General features: G+C 42.6%; 1 protein-coding gene across 1 annotated transcript in view; it reads right to left on the bottom strand.

Moving 5' to 3' along the window:
• The window catches only part of BTC (betacellulin), a 106,344-nt gene that overhangs the window by 29,058 nt on the left and 50,865 nt on the right, over positions 1 to 26,421 (bottom strand). Inside the window, exon 2 of the mRNA XM_089663690.1 lies at positions 12,049 to 12,147. Coding sequence (XP_089519816.1) covers positions 12,049 to 12,147 — 99 coding nt within the window. The remainder of the gene's footprint in view (positions 1 to 12,048; positions 12,148 to 26,421) is intronic.

Genomic DNA, 26,421 nt, shown 5'->3' with positions numbered 1-26,421 from the left:
AGTGTTTATTTTTCCCTCTAGTGAAGCACAATGCAGGTAAGAGGAAATTTAATAACACACTTATTTTGTTCCAAAAAAAAAAAGGTTGCATAAACATAAGCCTTATAACTATCTGGCATCTTTTCCATTTGGACTGGCAGAACATACACTTCTCAAATTAGGTTTTGCATACACTTTCAGAGCCTGATTTACTAAGGCTGAAAGCTTCCATGACAGGTTGTCAATCTTCAAAAATGTAGCAGAAATGACTGATTTATTAAAGGAGAATACCTAAGGCATGCATATGGAATGCACTAATATAAAGGACCAGGCAGGCATGTACAGTATTTACTAAAGACAAATAGGTATTCTTATGATCCTAACATTTTATATACAAATGCAGATAAGTAAGGACTTTATATTTTAACCACTTCCTGTCCGGACACTTTTACCCCCTTCCTGTCCAGGGCAATTTTCAGCTTTCAGCGCTATCACACTTTGAATGACAATTGCGCGGTCATGCAATACTGTACCCATATGAATTTTTTACCATTTTTTTGAGACAGATAAAGCTTTATTTTGGTGGTATTTATTCACCGCTGGGATTTTTATTTTTTTTACAATGTAAATGAAAAAGTCTAAAAATTTTGAAAAAAAGTTTTTTTAATAAAATTTTGCAAATAAATAATATTTCATCATAAATCTTGGCCAAAATGTATTCCGTTATTTTTTTAGTAAAAAAAAAATCCAAATTAGTTTATAACCAAAAAATATAATTTTTAAACATTTTTTTTACATTTTTATTTTATTTTTTTTATATTATTATTTTTTATTTATTTTTTTTTTTACATACTGTCACCCTAGCAGTACAGTGTCACCATGGTGACACTGTACTACTTGTGGGGGGTGATGAAGATTTTTTTTTTTTTTTTACACTGATTGCTTTTACACCCATATAGGATGTAAAAGCAATCATTTCTCTTTCTCTCTGTCTGCATTCTTGCAGTCATTGAGAAATACTGAGTGAGCTGTGATTGGTCACAGCTTGTCACATGGTACAAGGCTGTTGTGAATAGCCTTGTACCATGTGACCTCTGTGATCATTCACAGATTTCACACATAGTAAGCAATGATGTCACAAGTGACATCTTGCTTACTACTTTGCATGTGATCACTGATTCGCCAATCAGTGATCACATGATCGGGACCTCGTACAGAGGTCCCGTCCGACGATCGGTGTTTCACTGTGTCCGGAGGACACAGCGGGCACCGCATCGCGGTGGTGCGCGCTCCGAGGGAGCGCGCACAGCTAGAAAAGGCGGGTGCCGTTTAGGAACGGCAACCCGCCCCTGGACTGCCACCGCCCTGCCGTTTATAAACAGCAGGCGGACGGCAAGAGGTTAATTATAAAACCTTTTCATTGTTATAATGATTCCGAAACAGTAACTGCATTACTACTGCTACAGTAGCACAGGGAGGGCCCTGTGATGATCTGAAAAGGGGTTTATTAAAACAACTGTTTTATTGTGTGACAGTATATGCAACTATGTGGCAAATGAGGTTTATTGTTGATAAATGTAAGAATATGCATGCATCATACATACTAGGGGAGTACAACTGAAGAATCAATGGTGGAGAAGGATCTGGGGGTTCTGATCATAAACCCAATAATGGCATGCAAAGCAAGCAAGTTTCTAAAGCGAGCAAAATCCTTTTTATTAAAGCGGAGCTCCACCCAAAAAGGGAAGTTCCACTGTAATGCATTGTCCCCCGCTCCCCATTAAGGATTGGCATCTGGAGCGGGGGGGGGAGCAGGTACCCGCATGTGACAAGTACCCGCTCCCACTTCCGCTGCGATCACCTAGGCTATCGGAAGCTGAAGTTGCCCTCCCTCCCCGTAGTCTTCTGGGACATGTGATAGGTCCCAGAAGACTACGGGGCCACTCACAAAGCACAGCGCTTCTCGTGCATGTTCAGTGGGCACCCGGCTGTGATGCGGGAGCCAGGGAGAGAAGACGGCCGGTGAAACCAGCAGTGGTGAGGGACAGGTAAGTGTCTGTATTTTAAAAGTTAGCAGCTACAGTTTTTGTAGCTCCTGACGTTTATTTTATTTTGTTTTTAGCTGGAATTCCACTTTAAGAGAGGTATAGACTCCAGAGAGAGAGATATCATTTTACCCCTGTACAAATCAGTAGTAAGAAATATGCAGTTCAGTTTTGGGCACCAATTCACAAAAAGGATATTGGGGAATTGGAGAAAGTACAGAGAATGAAAACCAAACTGATGAGAGGCATGAAGGAGCTCAGCTATGAGGAAAGATTAGCTACACTGAACTTATTCTCTCTTGAGAAGAGGAGATCAAGGGGGATTTGATCAACATGTATAAATACATAAGTGGTCCATATAGTGAACTTGGTTTTGAGGTATTTACTTTAACCACTTGCCTACTGGGCACTTCTACCCTCTTCCTGCCCAGGCCAATTTTCAGCTTTCAGTGCTGTGTGAGATGGGGAAACAGCTCTCATTGTTTGAACACTGTGTGGAAGTAAATGGATGTTTTGACTGACATTCTGCGGTTTAGCCACAAGATGTCACTGTTTTTCTAACACAGGCTCAGACTGCATAGATATTTGTATGAAGAGGTGGGGTTTTCACAGAGAGTTGGAGTTGAGGAAGCAGGAAGAGGAGACAGGAGCCATGTTCTGGAGAATGCTGAAAGAAGGGGCCGAAGCTGATGAGATGGGGGTGAAGCTGATGAGATTGCTGCCAGGAAGCTGATGAGATTTCTGCCAGGAAGCTAATGAGAGCAGAGGAACAATGCAGCATACACTGCAATATCGCAGGCCTGTTGGAGAGACATTTGTTCTGTTCAGAGTCACCAGCGGATGAAAAGCAGACCCGGGCCGGAAAGATCGTGCACGCACTTTATTTCAGTGTTGGCGCCTATAGACTGCGACCAGACCTATAGTTAGTTAGTTAGGGTCTCTGTTTGTGTCAGGCCACAAGTGTTGTTACTGACTATTGGAAGGACTCCACAACTTAAAGTGACATTTCACATTGGAGAGCTGATAAAATCCTACAAACTCAAGCCAGACTGGCATTTTGCTCAGAAGGAATACTCAGGCACGTGCTACAGGACCAGTTATGGGAGAGGGAATACTGTAGATTTGTGTAAGATTGTAAGCTGTTATGCTGCACTGCAGGCTAGCCCATACCATACACCCATACACTGATTCCTGCTCTCTTAGGGTAATAACAGGTAAGGTGTGGCAGCTTATTTGTGCCAACCAGTAGGTAAATTACTTCACTTTTTACCTTCATCCATCAGAAGGCACCGTGCTGTGCAGCACAAGGGTCTCAGCCTTTGGGCTGGGTGTATGTAAATTTATTGTATGCTTCCAGCATATGTGGTTTTGTTTATTTGCCACATCTAAGTAAAATTCTGTTGTGCCAAAAGCTGGTGTTGAAGTTGCTTTCCTCGTTCGTGACTTCACTGTATCCTGGGGAGCCCACCCCGGTACACGGCTTACAGCTGTTGCACATTGAATGTTGATTGCGTGGTCATGCAACAGTGTACCCATATGAAATTTGTATCATTGTTTTCTCACAAATAGAGCTTTCTTTTGGTGGTATTTAATCACCACTGAGTGTTTTATTTTTTGCACTATAAGTGAAAAAAGAGCACAAAATTAGAAAAAAAAAGAGGCTTTCTTTGTTATTATAAAATTTAGCAAACAGGTAATTTGTCTCCTTCACTGATGTACGTTGATGAGGCTGCACTGATGAGGTGGCACTGATAGGTAGCACTGATGAGGCGGTGCTGATGAGACAGCACTGGTGGGCATTGATGAGGAGGCACTGATGATGCACTGATGTACAGCAATGATGGGCACTGATAGGCGGAACTGACTGATAGCACCAACTGGAGGCACTGACAGATGGCACTGACCGGTGGCACTGCTGGGCAGCACGCAGCACTGATGGGAGACACTGCAGGGCACTGACGGGCAGCATTGCTGGGCAGCACTGCTGGGTGACACTGATGGGTAGCACTGATAGGCGACACTGCTGGGCACTAACGGGTGGCACTGCTGGGCAGCACTGACGGGAGACACTGCTGGGCACTGATGGGTGGCATTGCTGAGCACTGCTGGGCGGCACTGATAATCAGTGCCCTGATTATTAGTGCAGATCTCCCCTGTCACATCAGCCGGTTATTGGCAGTACTTTTTTCACGCTGTGACAGCATGAAGAAAGTTCAGCCAATAACCGACAACTGTATTTACATTGTGATCAGCTGTGTCATTGGACACAGCTGATCACATGGTAAAAGGCCGCTTTGATTGGCCTTGTGAAAGCATGAAGAAAGTGCAGCCTATAACCAGCAACTGTATTTAAATTGGGATTGTCATTGGACACAGCAACCAGCTGGAACATTCGCAGGCTGGCTACACAGTCATACGGAGCCGAGATTGGCTTTGATTGACTCTCCATTATTGTAAACCAGAAGCGATGACCTAACATCACTTCCAGTTTACTCAGAAGTAAATGACGCAATTTTTACAAAAATAAAAGCATTCAAAAACACAGATCTTGGTGTTTTGAATGCTTTTAAGTACAGATGAGGGACTCAGGGTCATATAAACCCCAGATCTCTCCTGAAAGAGCATATGTCACATGCCTATTGTTGTCATAAGGGATGTTTACATTCCTTGTGACAGCAATAAAAGTGATTAAAAAAAATTAAAGCAACAGTGTACAAATAAAATAAATTCATAATTTTCAAAAACCCACACATGTGAGGTATCACCGCGAATGACAGATTGTGGACAGTAATTCTAGCACCAGACCTCCTTTGTAAATCTAAAGTGCTAATCTGTAAAGGATTTTAAACCGTTGCCTATGGATAGTAAACTTTATGTTTGTTGCCATAGCACGGGTGTGCACAATTTTAAAGAATGACGTGTTTGGTATCTATTTACTCGGCATAACATCATCTTTTAGATTTTACAAAAAAAAGGGTTATGTATTGTGTTTTTTTTGCATTAAAATTCAAAAGTGTATTTTTTCCCAAAAAAAATGCCTTTGGAAAAGACATAAGAAATTCAAAAACCCACCAATTTATTTTCTAGGGCCTCTGCTTTAAAAAAAATGTACAATGTTTGAGGGCTCTAAGTAATTTTCTAGCAAAAAATACTGATTGTTACATGTGAACAAAAAGTGTCAGAAATGGCCCTGACTGGAGGTGTTTAAGGGGCATAAATTAGGAGTTTAATTTCCTGACAACCTATCATATTTTTGGAGGCCCTGAAGCACCAAGACAGTAGAAACACCCACAAAATGACAATATTTTGGAGAGTAAACACCATAAGGTATTTTATAAGAGGCATTAAAAGTCCTTTAACCTCCTTGGCGGTATTCCCGAGTGTAGCTCGGGGTAACATTTCAGTACCACAAACGGTAACCCTGAGCTACACTCGGGAATACCATGCGGCACTGCTCCGGCATTTGTTCTTCACTTACCTTACGCTGCGCTCCCGCGATGTGTTCCCTGCAGCGTCCCCGGCCATCTCCTCCGGCTGATGCCGGCATCCGGCTTCTGTGTCCTGTCCTTGTGACGTCGGGACGTACGGGTGCCGCTGGCGGCGGGAAATTTAAAAATTTTAAAAAATGTCTTTTTTTTTTTTTACATTTTACATAGTAAAACATTGCTGTCTCAACCAATTTCACATACATCTTGTCCCTAATGCTTTGTCCTGCGCCCTGCCTGCATTTTGTCTGTTCTTTCTGCCTGGAAAATGTCCATGGCATCCAAAACGTGTCCCTTTAGGTCAAAAGCGGTTTAGACCAGCTAGAGAACAGCGATAGTAAGTCAGAACCACTTGCAGAATTGAGTGATAATGATTCGTGGAGAAATTTGTCATCAGACACTGAAAACGATTTTGCGACTTTGCTCAGCAATGTGCTAACTTGGCGCTAAATTTCACATTTCAGTGTTTTTGGTTTGATTATATTATTGAATTAAATGTATTATTATTATATTATTATTTTTTATGATTATTTATTAAATTATAATTTATGATTACGTGTTTCAAATTTTATCCTACCCGGGATGTTTACTAGACTCTTGTTCTGACAGATTTCAGTGAGTTATTCCTAAGAATTACAGCCCTGCAATAAAAAAACTACATATTTCCATTCAAAAAAATGTACTGCTTTCAGCACCAAAAATCGGAAAGAATCACACCGCCAAGGAGGTTAAAGACTTAATTTTTTTCGCCACAAGATTTTAGAAAATGCGTAAAGAACGTTGTCAAATTAAAGTAGTATACCTAAACCCTCACCGTGTAAAACAGCCCATTCAGTTTAAAATTGAAATACAAGGCAAACACATTTGTGTATACTTATAAAAAATTATAAATACTTTTTTTTTCTTTTTTTATATGTGAACACATTGGGGTTGATTTACTAAAGGCAAATAGGCTGTGCACAGCCCCATAGTCTCTGTTTTCAGCTGCATAAAGGGCTTAGAGAAGTGGGGTGGAGACTGCAGGAGGTGTCAGCAGGAGTCATATAAAGAGTAATACACTGAACTTCCCAGTGAAGAGCTGTGCGGGGGGGGGGGGGGGGGGGTCAAGCACAAGTCTAGGTCATTGGAGGACAGGCAAGCTGAAAACTGTCCATGCTGGGAAGTATGTGCTCTAATGCCTAGTATGGTCAGTTTAAAATAGGAAAGCAGAGGGACTGGCAGGATCACCATATATTTCACACAAAGGAAGAAATACAGAGAGAACAGGATCCGTTTTACCACAAGTACGTGGTACAACATACACATATCAGGAGTATGAAATCTTGGGGCAATAGACATTTTAATAACATGTTTCTCACACACAGACATGCTTAAAATTACACCCCAGAACACATTCTGTGACTCCTCCTGTTTGAGACTTTTCAATGTTTGGACTGATTTTGAACCAGACATTGCATCTTTTGTACTACAAAAATCAACCAGCACTCCATTCCTAAGGGCAAAGTAAGCCTATCCTTCTGGTACATGGCTGCCCCTAGGAATGCTATGTTTACTTGACAGAAAGTGCAGGAGGCTGATCAAAGGGTAAACAAAAGAGTTCCTGCGGTTTCAGGAGTGCAGTTTTCTGCATAGGATGGCTGGGGCTGAAGTCTCACAGGGATGTAGTCAGTGATATGTGTAGATGTGTCAGTTCAGATGACAGACGAGGATATGGTCATTCACTCATTAACTCCCTTATCATCTCCCGACTTGACTATTGCAACTCCCTCCTCGCCGGCCTACCCCAACACAGGCTATCCCCGCTTCAGTCTATCCTGAATTCTGCGGCCAGACTCATTCACCTTACCAACCACTCCATATCCACCACCCACCTCTGCCAATCCCTCCACTGGCTTCCGACTGCCCAACGCATAAAATTCAAAATATTAACATTAACGTACAAAGCTGTTCATAACACTGCCCCAAACTACATCACTGACCTGATATCCATCTACCACCCAAAACGCACTCTCCGCTCCTCAAAAGACCTCCTTCTCCCCAGTTCCCTGGTCTCCTCCCATGCCCATCTCCAGGAGTTCTCCAGGGCTTCCCCCATCCTCTGGAACTCCCTACCCCTATCCATCAGACTGTCACCTTCCCTCCTCACCTTCAGGCGCACCCTGAAAACCCATCTCTTCAGAGAAGCCTACCCCGCCCTCGCCTATTTTGCTGATCTCCTCCGCTCTTCCCACCACTCCATCCCCCACAGCTATTTCCTCCTGTACCACTCTCCCCTCCCTCCTAGATTGTAAGCTCCAAGGAGCAGGGCCCTCGAACCCCCCGTGTATTGTATTGTATTGTTACTTTATTACTGTACTGTCTCGTGTACTGTCTCCCATTGTTATGTACAGTGCTGAGCAAACCGTTGGCGCTATATAAATACTGTATAATAATAATAAAAAACAGACCAGGGTCAGTACAGGTCGCAGGAAGGCAGGCTGTTCTGATGTGGTGGCAATCAGGGACACTGTTGCTGGCTGAACTAGCTCTGGTGACACTGGCACTGGTGTGGCAATGCTCATTAACACTGACGTTGGCTGCACTGGTCTGGCAACACTAGCACCGGTGTGGTGGACTTCAGGAACACCGTTGCTGACTTACATTGGTCTGGTGACTGGGACTGGTGTGGCTAGCAATCAGGAACACTGGTGGGCTTACATTGGTCTGGTGATACTGTCCCTGGTGTGCGGTGGTCAGAAACACTGTTGTTATATTACACTAGTCTGAGGACACTAGGACTGGTGGACTGGTGTGGCTAGCAATTAGGAACACTGTTACTGGCTTATACAGGTCTGCTGACATTGGGATTGGTGTGGCAGCAATCAGAAACACTGTTGCTGACTTACACTGGTCTGGTGACACTGGCCCTGGTATGGCAGCAATCAGGAACACTGTTGCTGGCTGAACTGATCTGGCAACACTGGGACTGGTGTTGCAGTGACCAGAAACACCATTGCTGGCTTACACTAGTCTGGTGACTCTGGGACTGGTGTGGCAATGCTCAGTAACACTGATGCTGGCTGCACTGATCTGGCGACACTAGCACTGGTGTGACAGACTTCAGGAACACTGTTGCTAATTTACACTGGTCAGATGATACTGTCCCTGATGTTGGGTGATCAGAAACACTGTTGCTGTATTACACTAGTCTGAGGACACTAGGATTGGTGTGCCTAGTGATTAGGAACACTGTAGCTGACTTACACTGGTCTGGTAACACTGTGACAGGTGTGGAGGCGATCAGAAAACATGATGCTGGCTTACACTGGTCTGTTGACACAGGCATGGTGTGGCAGCAATCAGGAATGCTGTTGCTGCCTGCACTGGTCTGGCAACACTGCAACTGATGTGGTGACGATCAGGAACACTGTTGCTGGCTGCACTGATCTGGTGACACTGGGATTGGTGTGGTAATGATCAAGAACACCATTGCTGGCTTACACTGGTCTGCTGACACTGACCCTGGTGTTCTGGCAATCAGGAACACTGTTGTTGCCTGCACTGGTCTGGTGACACTGTGACTGGCATGGTAGCAATTAGGAACACTGTTACTGACTTACATTTGTCTGATGACACTGAGATTGGTGTGGTGGTGATCAGGAACACTGTTCCTGGCTTACCCTGGTCTGTTGACAGAGTACTGGTGAGGCAGAGATCAGGAGCACTGTTGCTGGCTGCAGTGGTCTGGAGACACTGAGACTGGTGTGGCAGGGACCAGGAACACTGTTGCTGGCTGTGATTACCCACCAATACTTTCAAGACTCTAGGATATGCTACCTTGTAAAGTATAAGGACTCATTCACACCATGTCCAGTGACCTACATTTTTCTGCAGTAGACAAACACAGGTCACACCACATCACACATTATTGCACATTTTCAGTACATTTTTATGTGCAGTGTACTGTGACAAGACTCTGCTTTGCACTGCTGTATAAATACCGGTCTTCCTTGGCAGATTCCCATTTTATTGAGAGCTTCTTGCATCATGTCTTTTCCTTTTGGTGCCGTGTCAAGTAATGAGTCATAGAGAAAATCCCTTTTAGAATAAAGTCTGATGTATTCCAGCAAACGTTTGTTTTTTATGACATTGGTGGCAACTTCTAATGCAAATTGTTTCCAGTGAAAAAACCTGATGTAAAATGTGTAGGATATTTTAATTCTGACCACCTTTTCTAAAAAAGTATATACCATTATACAAGAAGATTAAAAAATACATTTGTTGCTGACAGATAAACTATTTAAGTACCCCTGCCTCTAACTGCCGGCAGGTTAAGGTATAATTCAAATGTTTAAAGCTAAAAAAATAAAAAAAAAGATCCCTACAGTTTTAGCCACTTCACCTAAAATAAAATGTGTGTCCCATGTTGTGCAGGCAGCTGGATCGTGGAGCAATCTTTACTGCAGGGATGCCCAGTCCTCTGTCTGGCCCTGAACTTCTGGCACTACAGTGGTTAATAGTTTTGAGTCAATGGGCTTTGCTGCACTAAAGATGAAAGCTGATCCAATGGGGGCATGCCCCGTTCTTTTTCCTCCTCCCTGCTTGTAACACAATCTGCAAAATAAGGGAGAGAATCCTGTGACTGACCAGACTCGGAAGAGGACAAGCAATCCTGTAGTGAAGATTTCTCCAAGATCCAGCTAACAGCACAATGTGGGACATATTAGAGGGAAGTGATGTACAGTGCCTTGAAAAAGTATTCATACCCCTTGAAATTTTCCACATTTTGTCATCATGTTACAACCAAAAATGTAAATGTATTTTATTGGGATGATAGATCAACACAAAGTGGCACATAACTGTGAAGTGGAAAAAAAATGATAACTGTTTTTTAAAACTTTTTGCAAATAAATATTGGAAAAGTGTGGTGTGCATTTGTATTCAGCCCCCTTTACTCAGGTACCCCTAACTAAAATCTAGAGGAACCAATTGCTTTCAGAAGTCACCTAATAAGTAAATAAAGTCCACCTGTGTGTAATTTAATCTCAGTATAAATACAGCTGTTCTGTGACGCCCTCAGAGGTTTGTTAGAGAACATTAGTGAACAAGCAGCATCATGAAGGCCAAGGAACACACCAGACAGGTCAGGGATAAAATTGTGGAGAAGTTTAAAGCAGGGTTGGGTTATAAAAAAAATCCCTAGCTTTGAACATCTTACGGAGCACTGTTCAATCCATCATCTAAAATGGAAAGAGTATGGCACAACTGCAAACCTACCAAGACATAGCTGTCCACCTAAACTGACAAGTCGGGCAAGGAAAGCATTAATCAGAGTAGCAGGCAAGAGGCCCATGATAATTCTGGAGGAGCTGCAGTGATCCACAGCTCAGGTGGGAGAATCTGTCCACAGGACAACTATTAGTCGTGCACTCCACAAATCTGGCCTTTTTGGAAGAGTGGCAAGAAGAAAGTCATTGTTGAAAAAAGGCCATAAGAAGTCCCATTTGTAGTTTGCGATAAGCCATGTGGGGGACATAGCAAACATGTGGAAGAAGGTGCTCTGATCAGATGAGACCAAAATTTTACTTTTTGGCCTAAAAGCAAAACGCTATGTGTGGCAGAAAACTAACACTGCACATCACCTTGAGCACACTATCCCCACCGTGAAACATGGGGCCACCATGTTGTGGGGATGCTTTTCTTCAGCAGGGACAGGGAAGCTGGTTAGAGTTGATGGGAAGATGGATGGAGCCAACTCTGCAAAAGACTTGAGAATGCGGTGGAGGTTCAACTTCCAGCAAGACAACAACCCTAAACATACAGCCAGAGCTTCAATGGAATGTATTAGATCAAAGCATATTCATGTGTTAGAATGGCCCAGTTAAAGGCCAGACCTAAATCTGTGGCAAGACTTGAAAATTGCTGCTCATAAACGCTCTCCATCCAATCTGGCAGAGCTATTTTGAAAAGAAGAATGGGCAAAAATTTCACTCTGTAGATGTGCAAAGCTGGTAGAAACATCACCAAAAAGACTTGCATCTGTAATTACAGCGAAAGGTGGTTCTATAAAGTATTGACTCAGGGGGGCTGACTACAAATGCACACCACACTTTTCAGATATTTATTTGTAACCAATTGTGAAAACCATTTATCATTTTCCTTCCACTTCACAGTTATGTGCCTCTTTGTGCTGGTCTATCACATAAAATCCCAATTAAATACATTTACATTTTTGGTTGTAACATGACAAAATGTGGAAAATTTCAAGGGGTATGAATACTTTTTCAAGGCACTGTAACTAAAGCTATAGAGATTTTTTATTTACTGGGACAGTATATCTGCAGATTGCTACAAAGATGTCTTTTGGTCTGCCTGCTGAGGAATGAAGAAGATACTGCCTTTTGTCCACTTTATAGCCTAAACTGAAAAAATTATTATAATATTTCATTATTGTTGTTCCTGAAAAAAATCATTTTGGGCCATGTTGACATTTAAATCCACACTGTAGTTGTGGCCATGTGGTGATTTTTATTAACATAATATTAAAATTCTTCACATACCTGAGCAGTTCTCTATGTACATAGGACATGGAACACTTCTTGTTTCAGGTCGTGCAGTTGAGTTTCCATCTGAACTCACCCATGGAAAAACAGTAAAACCTTAAAAAAGGTGAAAAGACATGTAAATTATTTTAGCAGCAAAAAAAAAAAATTTGGTACAATAATGAATTTATACACTGCTCAAATAAATTAAAGGAACACTTTTAATCAGAGTATGGCATCAAGTCCATTAAACTCCTGGGATATTGATCTGGTCAGTTAAGTAGCAGAGGGGGTTGGTAATCAGTTTCAGCTGCTTTGGTGTTAATGAAATTAACAACAGGTGCACTAGATGGGCAACAATGAGACAAACCCCAATACAGGAATGGTTTTACAGGTGGAGGCCACTGACATTTTTTTCCCTACTCATCTTTTCTGACTATTTTTCACTAGTTTTGCATTTGGCTAGGGTCAGTGTCACTACTTGTAGCAAGAGGCGATACCTGGGCCCTACAGAGGTTCCACAAGCAGTCCAACTCCTCCAGGATGGCACATCAATACATGCCATTGCCAGGTTTGCTGTGTCCCCCAGCACAGTCTCAAGAGCATTGAGGAGATTCCAGGAGACAGGCAGTTACTCTAGGAGAGCTGGAAAGTGCTGTAGAACGTCCTTAACCCATCAGCAGGAACGGTATCTGCTCCTCTGTGTAAGGAGGAACAGGATGAGCACTGCCAGAGCCCTACAGAATTACCTCCAGCAGGCCACTGGTGTGAATGTCTCTAACCAAGCAATCAGAAACAAACTTCATGAGGGTGGCCTGAGGGCCCGACGTCCTCTAGTGGGCCCTGTGCTCACTGCCCAGCACCATAGAGCTCGATTGGCATTTGCCATTGAACAACAGAATTGGCAGATCTGCCACTGGCACCCTGTGCTTTTCACAAATGACAGCAGGTTCACCCTAAGCACATGTGACAGATGTGAAAGGGTCTGGAGAAGCTGTGGAGAACGTTATGCTGCCTATAACATCATTCAGCATGAGCATTTTGGTGGTGGGTCAGTGATGGTCTGGGGAGGCATATCCATGGAGGGATGCACAGACCTCTACAGGCTAGACCAGGGGTGGGCAAACTTTTTGACTTGAGGGCCGCAATGGGTTCATATATTGGACCCAGGGGCCGGACCAAGAGTAGATGAATGATGTGTATGTGTCATCCATAGTAAGTATAGTAATATTCCCCCATAGTAAGCATAGTAATTAATCCCCCATATAGTAATTCATCCCCCATAGTAATTCATCCCCCATATAGTAATTCATCCCCCATATTAATTCATCCCCCATAGTAATTCATCCCCCATAGTAATTCATCCCCCATAGTAATTCATCCCCCATATAGTAATTCATCCCCCATATAGTAATTCATCCCCCATAGTAATTCATCCCCCATAGTGTAATTCATCCCCCCTATAGTAATTCACCCCCCCCTATAGTAATTCATCCCCCATAGTAATTCATCCCCCATAGTAATTCATCCCCCCTATAGTAATTCATCCCCCATAGTAATTCATCCCCCATAGTAATTAATCCCCCATATAGTAATTCATCCCCCATAGTAATTCATCCCCCATAGTGTAATTCATCCCCCCTATAGTAATTCATCCCCCCTATAGTAATTCATCCCCCCTATAGTAATTCATTCCCCATATTAATTCATCCCCCATATTAAGTCCCCAAGTCCCCCCTGTGTCAATTCACTTACCTTTGCTCCGCGCGTTCCTCTCGCCGTGTTCCCGCGCCGTTCCGGTGTAGCATGAAAATCTGTCTCCTATGAGGATCTGTCCCCCTCGACGTATCTGCGCATGTGCCAGTTTCAGGCATTAGCAGCCGATCGGCGATCTCCGGCACATGCGCAGATACGTCGAGGGGGACAGATCCTCATAGGAGACAGATTTTCATGCTACACCGGTCTTCAGGGCGGACTGTGAGAGGAGCCTAGCGGGAGCCTAGCTCCGCGGGCTGGATTAAAAGGTCCGCCGGGCCGTAGTTTGCCCATTGCTGGGCTAGACAATAGCACCCTGACTGCCATTGGGTATCGGGATGAAATCCTTGGACCCATTGTCAGACCCTACACTGGTGCAGTGGGTCCTGGGTTCCTCCTGGTGCATGACAATGCCTGGCCTCATGTGGCGAGAGTATGCAGGCAGTTCCTGCAAGATGAAGAAATTGATACTATTGAATAGCCCCCGCGCTCGCCTGACTAAATCCAATAGAACACCTCTGTAGGCTGATAATCTTAATTTTCATCAAACGATGGGGCATTCTTACATTCCCAACACATTTCCCAGTCTATATCAGTATAGATATCCAGCATGATATTTTTCCCCATTGAGATCTGATGTGTTTTCAAAGTGTTCCTTTAATTTTTTTGAGCAGTGTACTGTATATTAAAGTGTTACTAAACCCAGGACCCTGCATTCACTATATCTGGTCTCCCACAGTATCTAGGAACCAGGAACCAGCTAAAAAAGTTTTGTTTGGGTGTAACTTTATTTTTTACAATTAAAAAACATTTTTTTTTTTACTTAACTTTTTTTATGAGATTTTCCTTAAATAAAAAAGCTTAGACCCTAGCTGTCTCCTCTGTGCTCCACTGAATACTGAATGTATTGCAATGCAGATCACACTACATTACATTCTTTCCTGGCCATGCTGGCCGGGGAAACTGTCAACGGGGAGCTGGAAGTGAAGTCATACAGGTTGCTTTCGGGTCAGGAGAAAGATGGGAAGGAGAGCAGTTGTATGTATGCTCTACTCCCTCCCTTCTGCCCTGCGGTGCTCAGGATACATAGTGGGGGTGCATGCGATTTACCCGTGTGTGCGGAAGCAATTGGGTGGTAGCGGTCTTGCTTGAATGCTTCCGCCTGACAAGTGAGCCCTGCTGCTTGCCTGCAGCAGGGCTAAATGTAGAGAAAAACTACCTGCTCGGCGCCCTGAACTGCAAGTACTGGGTGTTGGGCAATACAGATTGTGCATCTCTGTAACAGTGATTGGGCTGACAAAAGCCCAGGCGCCTGGACTCAATTTCTAGTCGCCATGGTGACCTGGCACCTGGGATTTGTCGAGCCCTGTCCAAATAAACAAATTTCTTGCATGTAGCATTTTTGTCAACTCACTGCAATGTATGTTGCACTCAGCTGCAACAAAAGCGTGCTGAGAAGGAGCTTTGGTGTGCCATTCAGAAAGAATGTGTGAACAGGCCCTAAATGTTGCAGTGTCTCTTTGGATCTACCTTTTTAAGCCACCATGGGGAACTGCAAATGTCTAAATGTAATACATTGACAAGGCCTTAAAAAAACAAGAATTTAAAAACGTGAAAGTCACATGAACAATTAAAGCAACCTTGTTATAATGTTATAATAACCTAAATCAGATTTGTTGAAAATACACTATTTTCTCTTTAAAATAATTTACTACATTGCTACAAATTAAGCACAACTCTATCCTAGGTAAATAAGGGGCAGATATGGAGGTCTAAAAAGTCTTTAAAAATTCCCCTTGCACAAGTTTTATTATTTTTTTTTCACACTTTCTAGTGAATTTTCATAGCAATTCACAAAGTCCAATAACACCGTCTTCTTGGCCTAAAGGATTACTAAACAATTTAAACACATTAGCTTTTTTTCATAAATATCCAAGGATGTGAAGCAGCTTTGCACATAAACTTTTTACTCTGGCTTTTCTTTTTCTTTGCTTTAAGAGCAGTCGTCACTGGCCTAGACCACTGTAAACATTACATTGCTTACATTAAGCCTGTCTGTGTCTGCAAAGTAATGGCAAACAAGAAAGACATCTGCTTCACATATCTGTTTAAATAATATCTTCTGTGCCAGAGAGTATAAAAGTTCACTTCCACACTGCAGTCATGTAATCATTGGAGATCTCAAACTGCTATAAATGGATAGTCTCCTGCATAAATTTACCAATAGTGCAAGCAAATCTCCAGACCAGAATTAAAGTGGTTTTAAAGTGTTAAGGTTTTTTGCCTTAATGCATTCTATGCATTAAGGTAAAAAACCTTCTGTTGCACAGGATCCCCTCCCAGCCTCCCTTATACTTACCTGAGTGCAAGTTTATGTGCATGAGAGCAGCGTTTCTCACGGCTTTGTGCCTCCTCACTGGGCAGATTAATAGTAGTGCAAACCATTGGCTCCCACTCCTGTCAATCAAATCCAGGTGGGTAGCTGTGACCATTGTGAGCCTGTCATTGCTTTGTACAGGCTTACTTCCTGCACCACTGTTGATTTGGCAATCTTAGAGGACCAGCAGTTTGTGATCTACATAGTCATAGTACATGGTTAGTCTGGTTAAAAAAAAGATATAAGTCCATATAGATCAACCCATAGAGAAAAAGAAAAACACACACACATAGAAAACCTCCAAATACACAATCCTGTGTCCACAGTTGATCCAGATGAAGGCAAGAAACCCCAATAAAGCATGATCAAGTTTGCTCCAGCAAGGGAAAAATTCCTTCCTGAGGCAAATGGATATTCCCTGAATCAATTTTACCTATAAATTATAGTAGCCAGTTATATTTTGTGCATTTAGGAAAGCATCCGGGCCTTTTTTAAAACAATCTACTGGGCTGGCCAGAACCAGCTCTTGAGGGAGTCTATTCCACATTTTCACAGCTTTTACTGTAAAGAAGCTTTTCCATATTTGGAGATTAAATCTCTTTACCTCCAGACATACAGAGTGCCCCTTCCAGATCAACTCCTATCAAATGGGAATGACCCTACATGGATCGAAATCTATTTGGTTCCAATGGAGTTGTCAACAGAGAAAGATTTCTTATTGAAAGATATGACCTTATTTCCTGTTCCAATGACAAGTGTAACATCTTGGATTTCCTGCCACTTTCCAATATATGAATATTGTCAAAAGCCCAGAGAAAAGGGTGGATCTACCCAATGGAGGCAAATACAATAAAATAAACCTGGGTTAAAAAAAATGTTGCCTTTAGATATTCTTTAACCACCTGTCTACCAAGGTATGTTCATAAACAGCATGGTAAACCAGGGTTTAAAGCAAGCTTACAACAGCTACCATGCCGTAAGCTTCGTGTGGTTTGTACCAGCTGACAAACGGCTTTCAGATAAAAGTGATAGGGGTGGCTTTAGAGCTGGCCAGTCTCTTTTATGGGGCTCTAAATATTTACACCCCCCTGCCGGCAGCACCCACAGTGGTTCCCAGGCTCTCCCATACCTCTGGGGAGCCTGAAAAAATTGAGGTTCCAGAGTTTGTAGCTATTTCATGGGTGCGGCAATTTTGAGTCTTCACATTTGGTATTTATATACTCGACACAACCCCATCTTTTACATTTTACAAAAAAAATTGGGTATTGTGTTATGTGCGCTAAAGTTCATGTTATTGTAGTTTGTGCTGAAAATATGCATATGATAAATGACTGCGCAAATATAAGACACAAAAAATTGCAATGACCAACACTTTATTTTCCAAAGTCTCTGCTATCAGAAAATATACTTTTTTGACTGGGAGGTTAAAGTGTCACTAAACCCACAGCAGTAAAATCAGTCTGTATATGCAGTAAAGCATGCTTGTTATACTCACTGTGGAACCTAAGGGGTTAATCCTCTGCATTGTGTAAAAACGCTGTTTGATCCTGTCTTCTCTGATCCTTCCCTTCTTCCAGTGTCCCCATCTTATCTCCTTTTAAGACATATCGTGTGGTAAAAAGGCTGTTTGGTTCTGTTTTCTCTGCCCTTACTCTTGTTCAAATGTCCACCTGATAAGACAGACTGAACCTGTAGTCACATGCACATGCTCAGTTTAGTGTGTATTGCTAGAGAGGTTTTTTTTTCTTGGTAGAGTGCATGTGATCAATACAGGGCCAATCAGCACTGTCCAGACAGAGGTCAGGGGTCCTGCATCTTCCTAGAGAAGAATGAAAACTCCCCCCACAAGATCTGCTGGATACTGATAGAAGCCACAAGACTGTTCTAACTACTGATGAGAAAAGGTATTTAGCAGTTTATATTTACTAAAATAATTGCATTTTCATGTTGTGTGTACTATGGGAGACCAGATATAGTGAATGCAGGGTCCTGGGTTTAGTAAAGTTTTAAAGTAATTTACAGCAATGAAAAGCTTATTTTAACATGTGTGCACATTTTTTAAAAAATTGTCCCAGTAGACAATTGGTAAAATCTTGTTGCTTTCAGATGACGGAGGTATTACAACCAATGACCCTTTTACTTTAACATTTTGTAGCTTCCACACACGTTTTTTAAGCTATTTGGTGAAACCTTTCCTGTCAAAGTATGTGGGAACAAAATTACCTACTTGGAAGCTAAAACAGTGTGACTCATAGATCTGTGTTCCCATCAGATCACGTGAGTTTCTATTTTTGTGGCAGTGCAAGGTAGTAGGTTTGGCAGCTGCTCTGTGCATCAGTTTCTAAAAGTAACCTCAGTGATTACGTTCAGATCTTTTCTGTGATACACACAGGAAAGGGGATCTGTCACTATAACTTCTGTATAACTCATAAGGCTAGTACTACACAGGGAATATGTAATGTGCTCAATCACATTTCATTACCTTTTAGGCTAACTCCTCATTTGCTGCATATTGAAATTAATATATATATATATATATATATATATATATATAAATAAAAAGTTATTTGCTAATTTGTTAATTTCATGTTACTGCAGTCATCTAAAAATCCCCAGCGTAGTTTAGAGAGACTGCCGCCTGCTTAGACAGAAGGAATGTTCCTGGGGCCGCTAACTGTTTTTAATCAAACATTTATTAAGGGTTTGTGTGTGTTAAAGTTCAAGAACAGTATCAGGATGGCACTCAGAGAATGCTAGGAATGAACAGCGACTGTCCTCTTTTAATGTCCATGTACTGTATATAGGCCATAAGACTTTACCTTCTTACTGCAAATGACTGGGTTCATTTATTTTATATGCACACATTCGTTAATATGATTGCAATGTATCAATGTTTACAATTGTGAGTATTACTACTATCAGATTTACGGTTTGCCTGGAATGCGGGTGCACTGCAGTCTACCCACTGTTTTCGTGGGGGTTACCAGCGCTTTCCTATAGACTTCTATTAGATCACACGTTTTTGGTGAGATTTCTGAAAGGGCACCAAAGATTCAGCATGCAGGACTTTTAATGCTCTTTCAGAAAATGCACCAAAAACACCCGATATAATAGAAGCATATGGGAAATACACTATGCTGCACCTGTGCTGCAGGGGCAGTCTAAAAAGGGCCTTTGACCTGCACCTAAATCACTGATACTCTGAAAGCAATCCACGTTTGATGACGCCTCCTCACTGCCTGTTTAACCCCACAAATGCTCCTCAAATGCACAGTTACAGGACATTTCTGGCTCTTCCACAGTCACTTGAACGGATTGCGAAGCACCACGATATGCGAACACCCCTATCTGCTGCCTTTGCAACTTAAAGGATAAGTTCACCTTTCATAACATGTTACACCCAGGAGCGGACTCACCATTTGGAAACTCGGGCACTGCCCGAGGGCCCGGGGTCAGTAGGGGGCCCCAGAGATGCCCCTAGTACCTTTTTCATAGGCTTTTTTGAGTTTGGGCAAGGACACAGGGGCCCCATGATCCCCTATTGCCCGGGGGCCCCATGAATAGTCAGTCCGCCCCTGGTTACACCCATATTCAGGGTGTAACATTATGAATACACCAGCTCCGGCTCCCCAGCTTTGACAGTTAGCAGGGGATCTTCTCTCAACCCCGCTAGCTGTCAATTTTTTAAAAAAATGTGGCCGTGGGAGGCTCAACCCGCCCAGCCGCATTACTCATTCACAGTGCTCTGTGTATGAGAAACTACAAGTCCTGACAGCCTTAGGGCTCATGTACACGGGACGTTTGGAAAACACTTCTGAATGATGGAAACTGACTGCTGGAAAACGTAGGTTACAAAACGTCTATTTATATGCGTTTCATACCGTGTTTATGAGTGTTTATGCGCGTTTGCATTTAGAAGCGTTTTTTAAAGATAACCTCAGGAGACCTTCCAAAATGCCCAGAATGCACTGAAAAACAGTACAAAATTAACTATTTCAGACATTTTGAGAGAAATAGAGAGAGCAGAAGCAGAGAGAGCAGTATGTGTTGAGATGACCTATCTTTTCTGGTTGTATTCACTATGGATCCCATCATGAGCATAATGCAGCACGTTCTACCATTTTTCCTTCATGCAAAACCTGGAACTGACTGCGCTGGTGTACTAGGTCCATTTGAATACATGGAAAACGCTTTGCATGCATTTCTGATGATGAAAAAAGTCTCTGGACAGCATTTGGATATGGAACAGTTAAAAAACGCTTCTAAATGCAAACGCTTATAAACGTGGTTAGCCGCATTTACACGTGTTTACAAGCTTTTGGCGTTTGAAACGCTGATAAAATCTACTTCTGAACGCAAGTTTGGTGCATTAAAAAAAACGACTGTAAAGTCAACTGCCTGTAAACGACTGTAAACGAAATAGCGTACATGGATACATAGGAAAGCATTAGGGGGAGTTCAGGGGCTGCTGAAAAAAACACAGAAAAGCTCCTGATCGTGAGTTTATCAGCTGCAGTGTACATGAACCCATAGCGGCTGTCGGATTGTAGTTCTCAATTAACTACCACGGCGCTGGGGAGCACCGTGGCAGTTAATTGATTCTTCCTGTCAGTATATCTGCTTGCTCGTACATCCCGTATGGGCAAGTAGATATACTGACAGATCTGCAGGAGGCCTGCATGGTACCAGTGATCTGCTGATCACTGGTGCAATGGTTGCTGGTGCAATGGTTTCCAGGCTCCTGCAGCCAAAAATAATGAATGCACATTTTTTTACCTGCAAAAAAAATGTGCAGATGTTATTTTTGGTAAAAAGATGAACTTATCCTTTAAATTGGGACAGTTTTGGGGGGGCACTAAAAAAAACAGCACATCTGAATTTTAAATCCACACAACATCCCTCCCCCGCAACCACACAAATGGACTCATCTTGTATTTTGATTATATATTATTCTATATTGTTTCAGCACAAATGACAACAAAATGTTTTGCTTGGGTTGTTGTAATTTAACAAACAAATATACTTGACAGATCTAATATTAATGTGGGTAAGATTGGTGGAGCACGTTGTATATGTACTATGCACATAAGTTCACATACATTACCCTTGGCAGAATAAACCTTTAGCAATTTTTCTACACCAGTGTCAAAAAACAGCCCCCTTACAATACGCCAAACAGCAACTAAAGATGCCCTTACTACTTCTAAAAGAAAACCACTTGGAGCAATTAGAACAACAAACAGATGTTCTATTATATCCAACGCACAGCAAAACAATTCATTAATGTGAGCTGAGCTCATTACATTTTTACGTGTTGCTGTATTGGGTCTGTGCTGAACAACACTGCCCAACCCACGTGGTATGAATGAATCCTGAGTATCCAGGGCAATTGATTATATGATAGCAAACATGAAGGTTAATACACGGCTCAAAAAATGTAAAGAACACTTTTAATCAGAGTATAACATCAAGTCAATTAAACTCCTGGGATATTGATCTGGTCAGTTAAGTAGCAGAGGGGGTTGGTAATCGGATTCAGCTGCTTTGGTGTTAATGAAATTAACAACAGGTGCACTAAACGGGCAACAATGAGACAAACCCCAAAACAGGAATGGTTTTACAGGTGGAGGCCACTGAAATTTTTTTCCCTTTTCAGACTTTTCAGTCCCTTTTTTCGGACTGTTTTTCACTAGTTTTGCATTTGGCTAGGGTCAGTGTCACTACTGGTAGCATGAGGCAATACCTGGACCCTACAGAGGTTGCACAGGTAGTCCAACTCCTCCAGGATGGCACTTCAAGAGCATGGAGGAGATTCCAGGAGACAGGCAGTTACTCTAGGACAGCTGGACAGGGCCATAGAAGTTCCTTAACCCATCAGCAGGACCGGTATCTGCTCTTTTGTGCAAGGAGGAACAGGATGAGCGCTGCCAGAGCCCTACAAGATGACCTCCAGCAGGCCACTGGTGTGACTGTCTCTGACCAAACAATCAGAAACAGACGTCATGAGGGTGACCTGAGGGCCGACCTCCTCTAGTGGGCCTTGTGCTCACTGCCCAGCACCATAGAGCTCAATTGGTATCTGCCATTGAACACCAGAATTGGAAGGTTCATCACGGGCACCCTGTGCTTTTCAGATAAGAGCAGGTTCACCCTGAGCACACGAGACAGACATTAAAGGGTCTGGAGAAGCTGTGGAGAACATTAATCTGCCTGTAACAACATCAGTGATGGTCTGGGGAGGCATATCCATGGAGGGATGCACAGACCTCTACAGACTAGACAATGGCACCCTGACTGCCATTAGGTATTGGGATGAAATCCTTGGACCCATTGTCAGACCCTACACTGGTGCAGTGGGTTCTTGGTTCCTTCTGGTGCACGACAATGCCTGGCCTCATGTGGCAAGAGTATGCAGGCATGTCCTGGAGGATGAAGGAATTGATACTATTCAATGGCTCCCACGATCCAGATCTGGGAGGAAATACCCCAGGACACCATCGTCGACTCAGGAGCATGCCCCAACATTGTCATGCATGCATACAAGCACGTGGGGGCCATACTAACTACTGAGTACCATTTTGAATTGCTACAATGAAATTTCAGCCTAGCCTGCTGCATAAATTGTTCACTTTGATTTTCGAGGTGTGTGAATTCAGTCCTCTGTAGGCTGCTTTCATTTCCATCAAACGATGAGGCATCCTTACGTTTCTAACACATTACCCAGTGTCCATGATCACCGCCACACCAGTTATTTGGTGATGCTGCACTGCACTGGTGACAGTATGTAAAAGAAAAAAAAATTGATTTTTTTTTAAATTTCTTAATTTTCCAAAAAATTATGACAAAAAAAATACAACTTCAAAAAACTCTCCATGAATCTTACTAAATACCTCAGACTGTCTACTTTGCAAAAAGGGGTCATTTAAGGGATATCTGTACTGTCCTGATATTTTTGGGCCTCAAGAAATTAGATTGTCCGTCAGTACTTCAGGATTGATCAATTTTCAGATATATACAATAGTTTGTGAATGATATAACTTTCCTACAGACTAAATAATAAATACTGATTTGAGTTTTTTTCACCAACAAAATGTAGCAGAATACATCTTGGCCTAAATTATGAAGAACAATGATTTATTTGCAAAATTTGTAACAGAAACAAAGAAAAAACTTTTTTTTTTTTAAATCTTCAGTATTTTTTTTGCAAAAAATAAAAACCTCAGTAGTGATTAAATACCACCAAAAGAAACTCTAGATATGTGAACAAAATTATAAAAATGTAGTTTGGCTACAGTGTTGCATGACCGTGCAATTATCATTCAAAGCATGAGAGTGCTGAAAATTGGCCTGGGCAGGAAGGGGGTAAAAGTGCCCGGCATTGAAGTGGTTAAAGTTGCCTACCCCTGCTTTAGACCCTCCAACACCTTGCTATTAGCCAGTAAGGCAGCCCAATAGTGGTGGCCCACCAGGAATATGGGTCTAGCGGCAAGCTCCAACACTACTTGGAATTGTTAGAGCCTTGCCTTTCCCCTGTCAAAACCATCTGGGATTGAGCCAGAATGCCTATATGTTCCACCTGGCACAATATTTTTATTTAATGACGTCCTCCAAGCCCTAGTAACTTACTACGTCAGTGGCTGCATACATTTGGGCTATTCTGTCCTGAAATGTCTGCTCTGGTATTACTATAGTAATTATGCAGTGACAGTATGGACTGCACAGCTGAGTGATTTCAGCAGGGACAGATGCATCATAATCATATCAGATTATCTCATCCCATGCTGTCATAGTACCCAAACTTGAGCAGGAATAACACCCTTAGCAAGAAATAATTACACATACGACAATCTCTACACACCCTTATGTTTTCCAATGACATATTTGATAAGCTGCCCATTAGATCTGTAGGCTCACCCTTGGACGTCATGTCTTCTGTACGAAAGAAGCCTGTACGCTCAAATTTGAGCAAAAACGATCGTAAAAGAAAGACAATTTCCAAGTGCTAAGAGCTATACAGTGGAAATAATAGCAGCTGCAGTTTATCAGTGAGCACAACCTCTCATCAGGTTATGAAAGCCAAAGCAAACAAACAAAAAGCATAAAATATAAAATGTATATGTAATATGGTGGCATGTCTAAATACACACACATATATATGTAGTGTGACAGATGGGCAGTCTTAAGAGGCAGTTGATGGCTGGTTTAGCAGTGAACGGGTGCCTCAGCAGATGTGGGATTGATTGCCAGGTGGGTGTTACCCTAGGTTCACACCTAAGCGTTTTCCACAACGTTTCGCAGAAACGCAGTACAGCCCATTTAACATGATTTCCTATGGGACGTGTTCACATTTGCGTGTTTTCACCCTGTGCGTTTTTTGAAAAGGGTCAGGGACTTTTTGTAATGCAAAAAGTAGCATTTTTGGTTCTATAGACTTCAGTGGAAATGCTGTAGAAAAGCATTTTTGCCTTTTTGATGCGTTTTGCATTTTAAGTCTGCCTAGCAACAAGAAAAAAAACCCCTACAAAACTCATCAAAAACGCAGGTGCAAAAACGCAAAACGGAATGCAGAAACAGCTCTGATGCAACCTGCATAGGTGTGAACCTAGCCTTAATTCACAAAAGGGAAATCGGGCTAGCCAGCCAGTGCTTCTCCCACCCCAGGAAGCAGCATGTGTGTGGACAGACATGTAGGGGGCATGTGTGCAGACCTGAGATGCAGATGCTTTGACCGCAGGGGCGGACTGACAACTCATGGGGCCCCCGGGCAATAGGGGATCATGGGGCCCCTGTGTCCTTGCCCAAACTCAAAAAAGCCTATGAAAAAGGGACCAGGGGCATCTCATGGGGCCCCCTACTGACCCCGGGCCCTCGGGCAGTGCCCGAGTTTACAAATGGTCAGTCCGCCCCTGTTTGACCGTACTTGTGTCTGATGAGAAGTGAGTGAGAAGAGACCATGTTTGGACAGGCAGAGAGCTGTACAGCCCAAGCTGGGCAACTCTATAGCCAGAAGGTTGAGTTACCCCTGGTTCACATTAATATGGGCACAGCAGCCCATTCATTTGAATGAGTTGATGTGCCCACGTTTCATGCAAGGAAAAGGTGCATATACCATGCACCTTTTCCAAAATGCATCCGCATGGTCTTTTTGCAGTTTCCGTGCGGTTCCTGCATCCATGATCACGCTGTGGGATGAGATGCATGGGGGTGCCATTCAGAATTCGAATACTGGCAAGAGAAAAGTAGTGCAGCTGTGGCTGGATGCGGGTGCAGGAATCGCTTCCCGCATCTGCAACCAGCCTGCAGTGTGCGGGGTAGTGTGAAGCTAACCTGACTGTCTGAGCGGACCAAAACAGCCAGTACAAGAACTTTTCACTGTGGGCAAAAAAGGCCTAAAAAGGCAAGTTGGCGAGTGGACTGACTTCTTGAAAGCTCTACAATCAATGCTAAATGCCACATATGGTGGGGCTAATCAAAGGCCAGGTGGCTGATAATCTTTGTTGAAATGAGAGTTCTTGCAACAAACTGTATTCTGTGGGCCAGAAGTACTGTGGAAGAGGCAATACATTGTGTGTGGCAGGTGCGCCTGCAAGATTTAATCCCTTGCCCTCCTGAGGATTTACCCCCCAATTGCGTGGTCATGCAACTCTGCACCCAAATGAAATGTACATCCTTTTTTTCTCATGAATTGAGCTTTCTTTCAGTGGTATTTGATCGCCTGTGCGTTTTTTTTTTTTTTTGCGCTATAGAAAAAAAAAAACAACAATGTTGAGAAAAAAACTATATTTTTGACTTTTTGCTATTTAGCATGTCAGTTAAAAAATGTAAAATATAAAATTTCGTCATAAATGTACACGAAAATGTATTCTGCTTCATGTCTTTGCTAAAAAAAAATACCAATACATGTAAATGAATTGGTTTATTTGAAAGTTATAGTATTTACAAATGACAATATAGATACTGGAATTTTCTTTTGACTAGTAATGGCGGCAATCAGCAAATTATAGCGGGACTGTGGCGGGCATTCTAACACTGGGGGGAACTGACTTGGTGTCGCTGAGATCCCCAGTGACACCAATACAGTGATCAGTGCTTAAAAAAAAGCACTAACACTGTACTAATGGCACTGGGCAGGTAGGGGTTAACATCAGGGGCGATCAAAGGGTTAATTGTGTGCAGGGAGTGTTTTACATAGGTGGTGGTGTGTTGGTGCATCACTGTAAGCACACTGATCAGGATGGCTGTGTTGCACGGCCAACCAG

This window comes from Staurois parvus, unplaced genomic scaffold, assembly GCF_062004578.1.
Source record: "Staurois parvus isolate SC_StPar_1 unplaced genomic scaffold, SC_StPar_1.0 ptg000044l, whole genome shotgun sequence".
Classification (NCBI taxonomy): domain Eukaryota; kingdom Metazoa; phylum Chordata; class Amphibia; order Anura; family Ranidae; genus Staurois; species Staurois parvus.
Note: the sequence above shows the minus strand (reverse complement) of the source record. Positions and strands in the feature narration are given on the sequence as shown.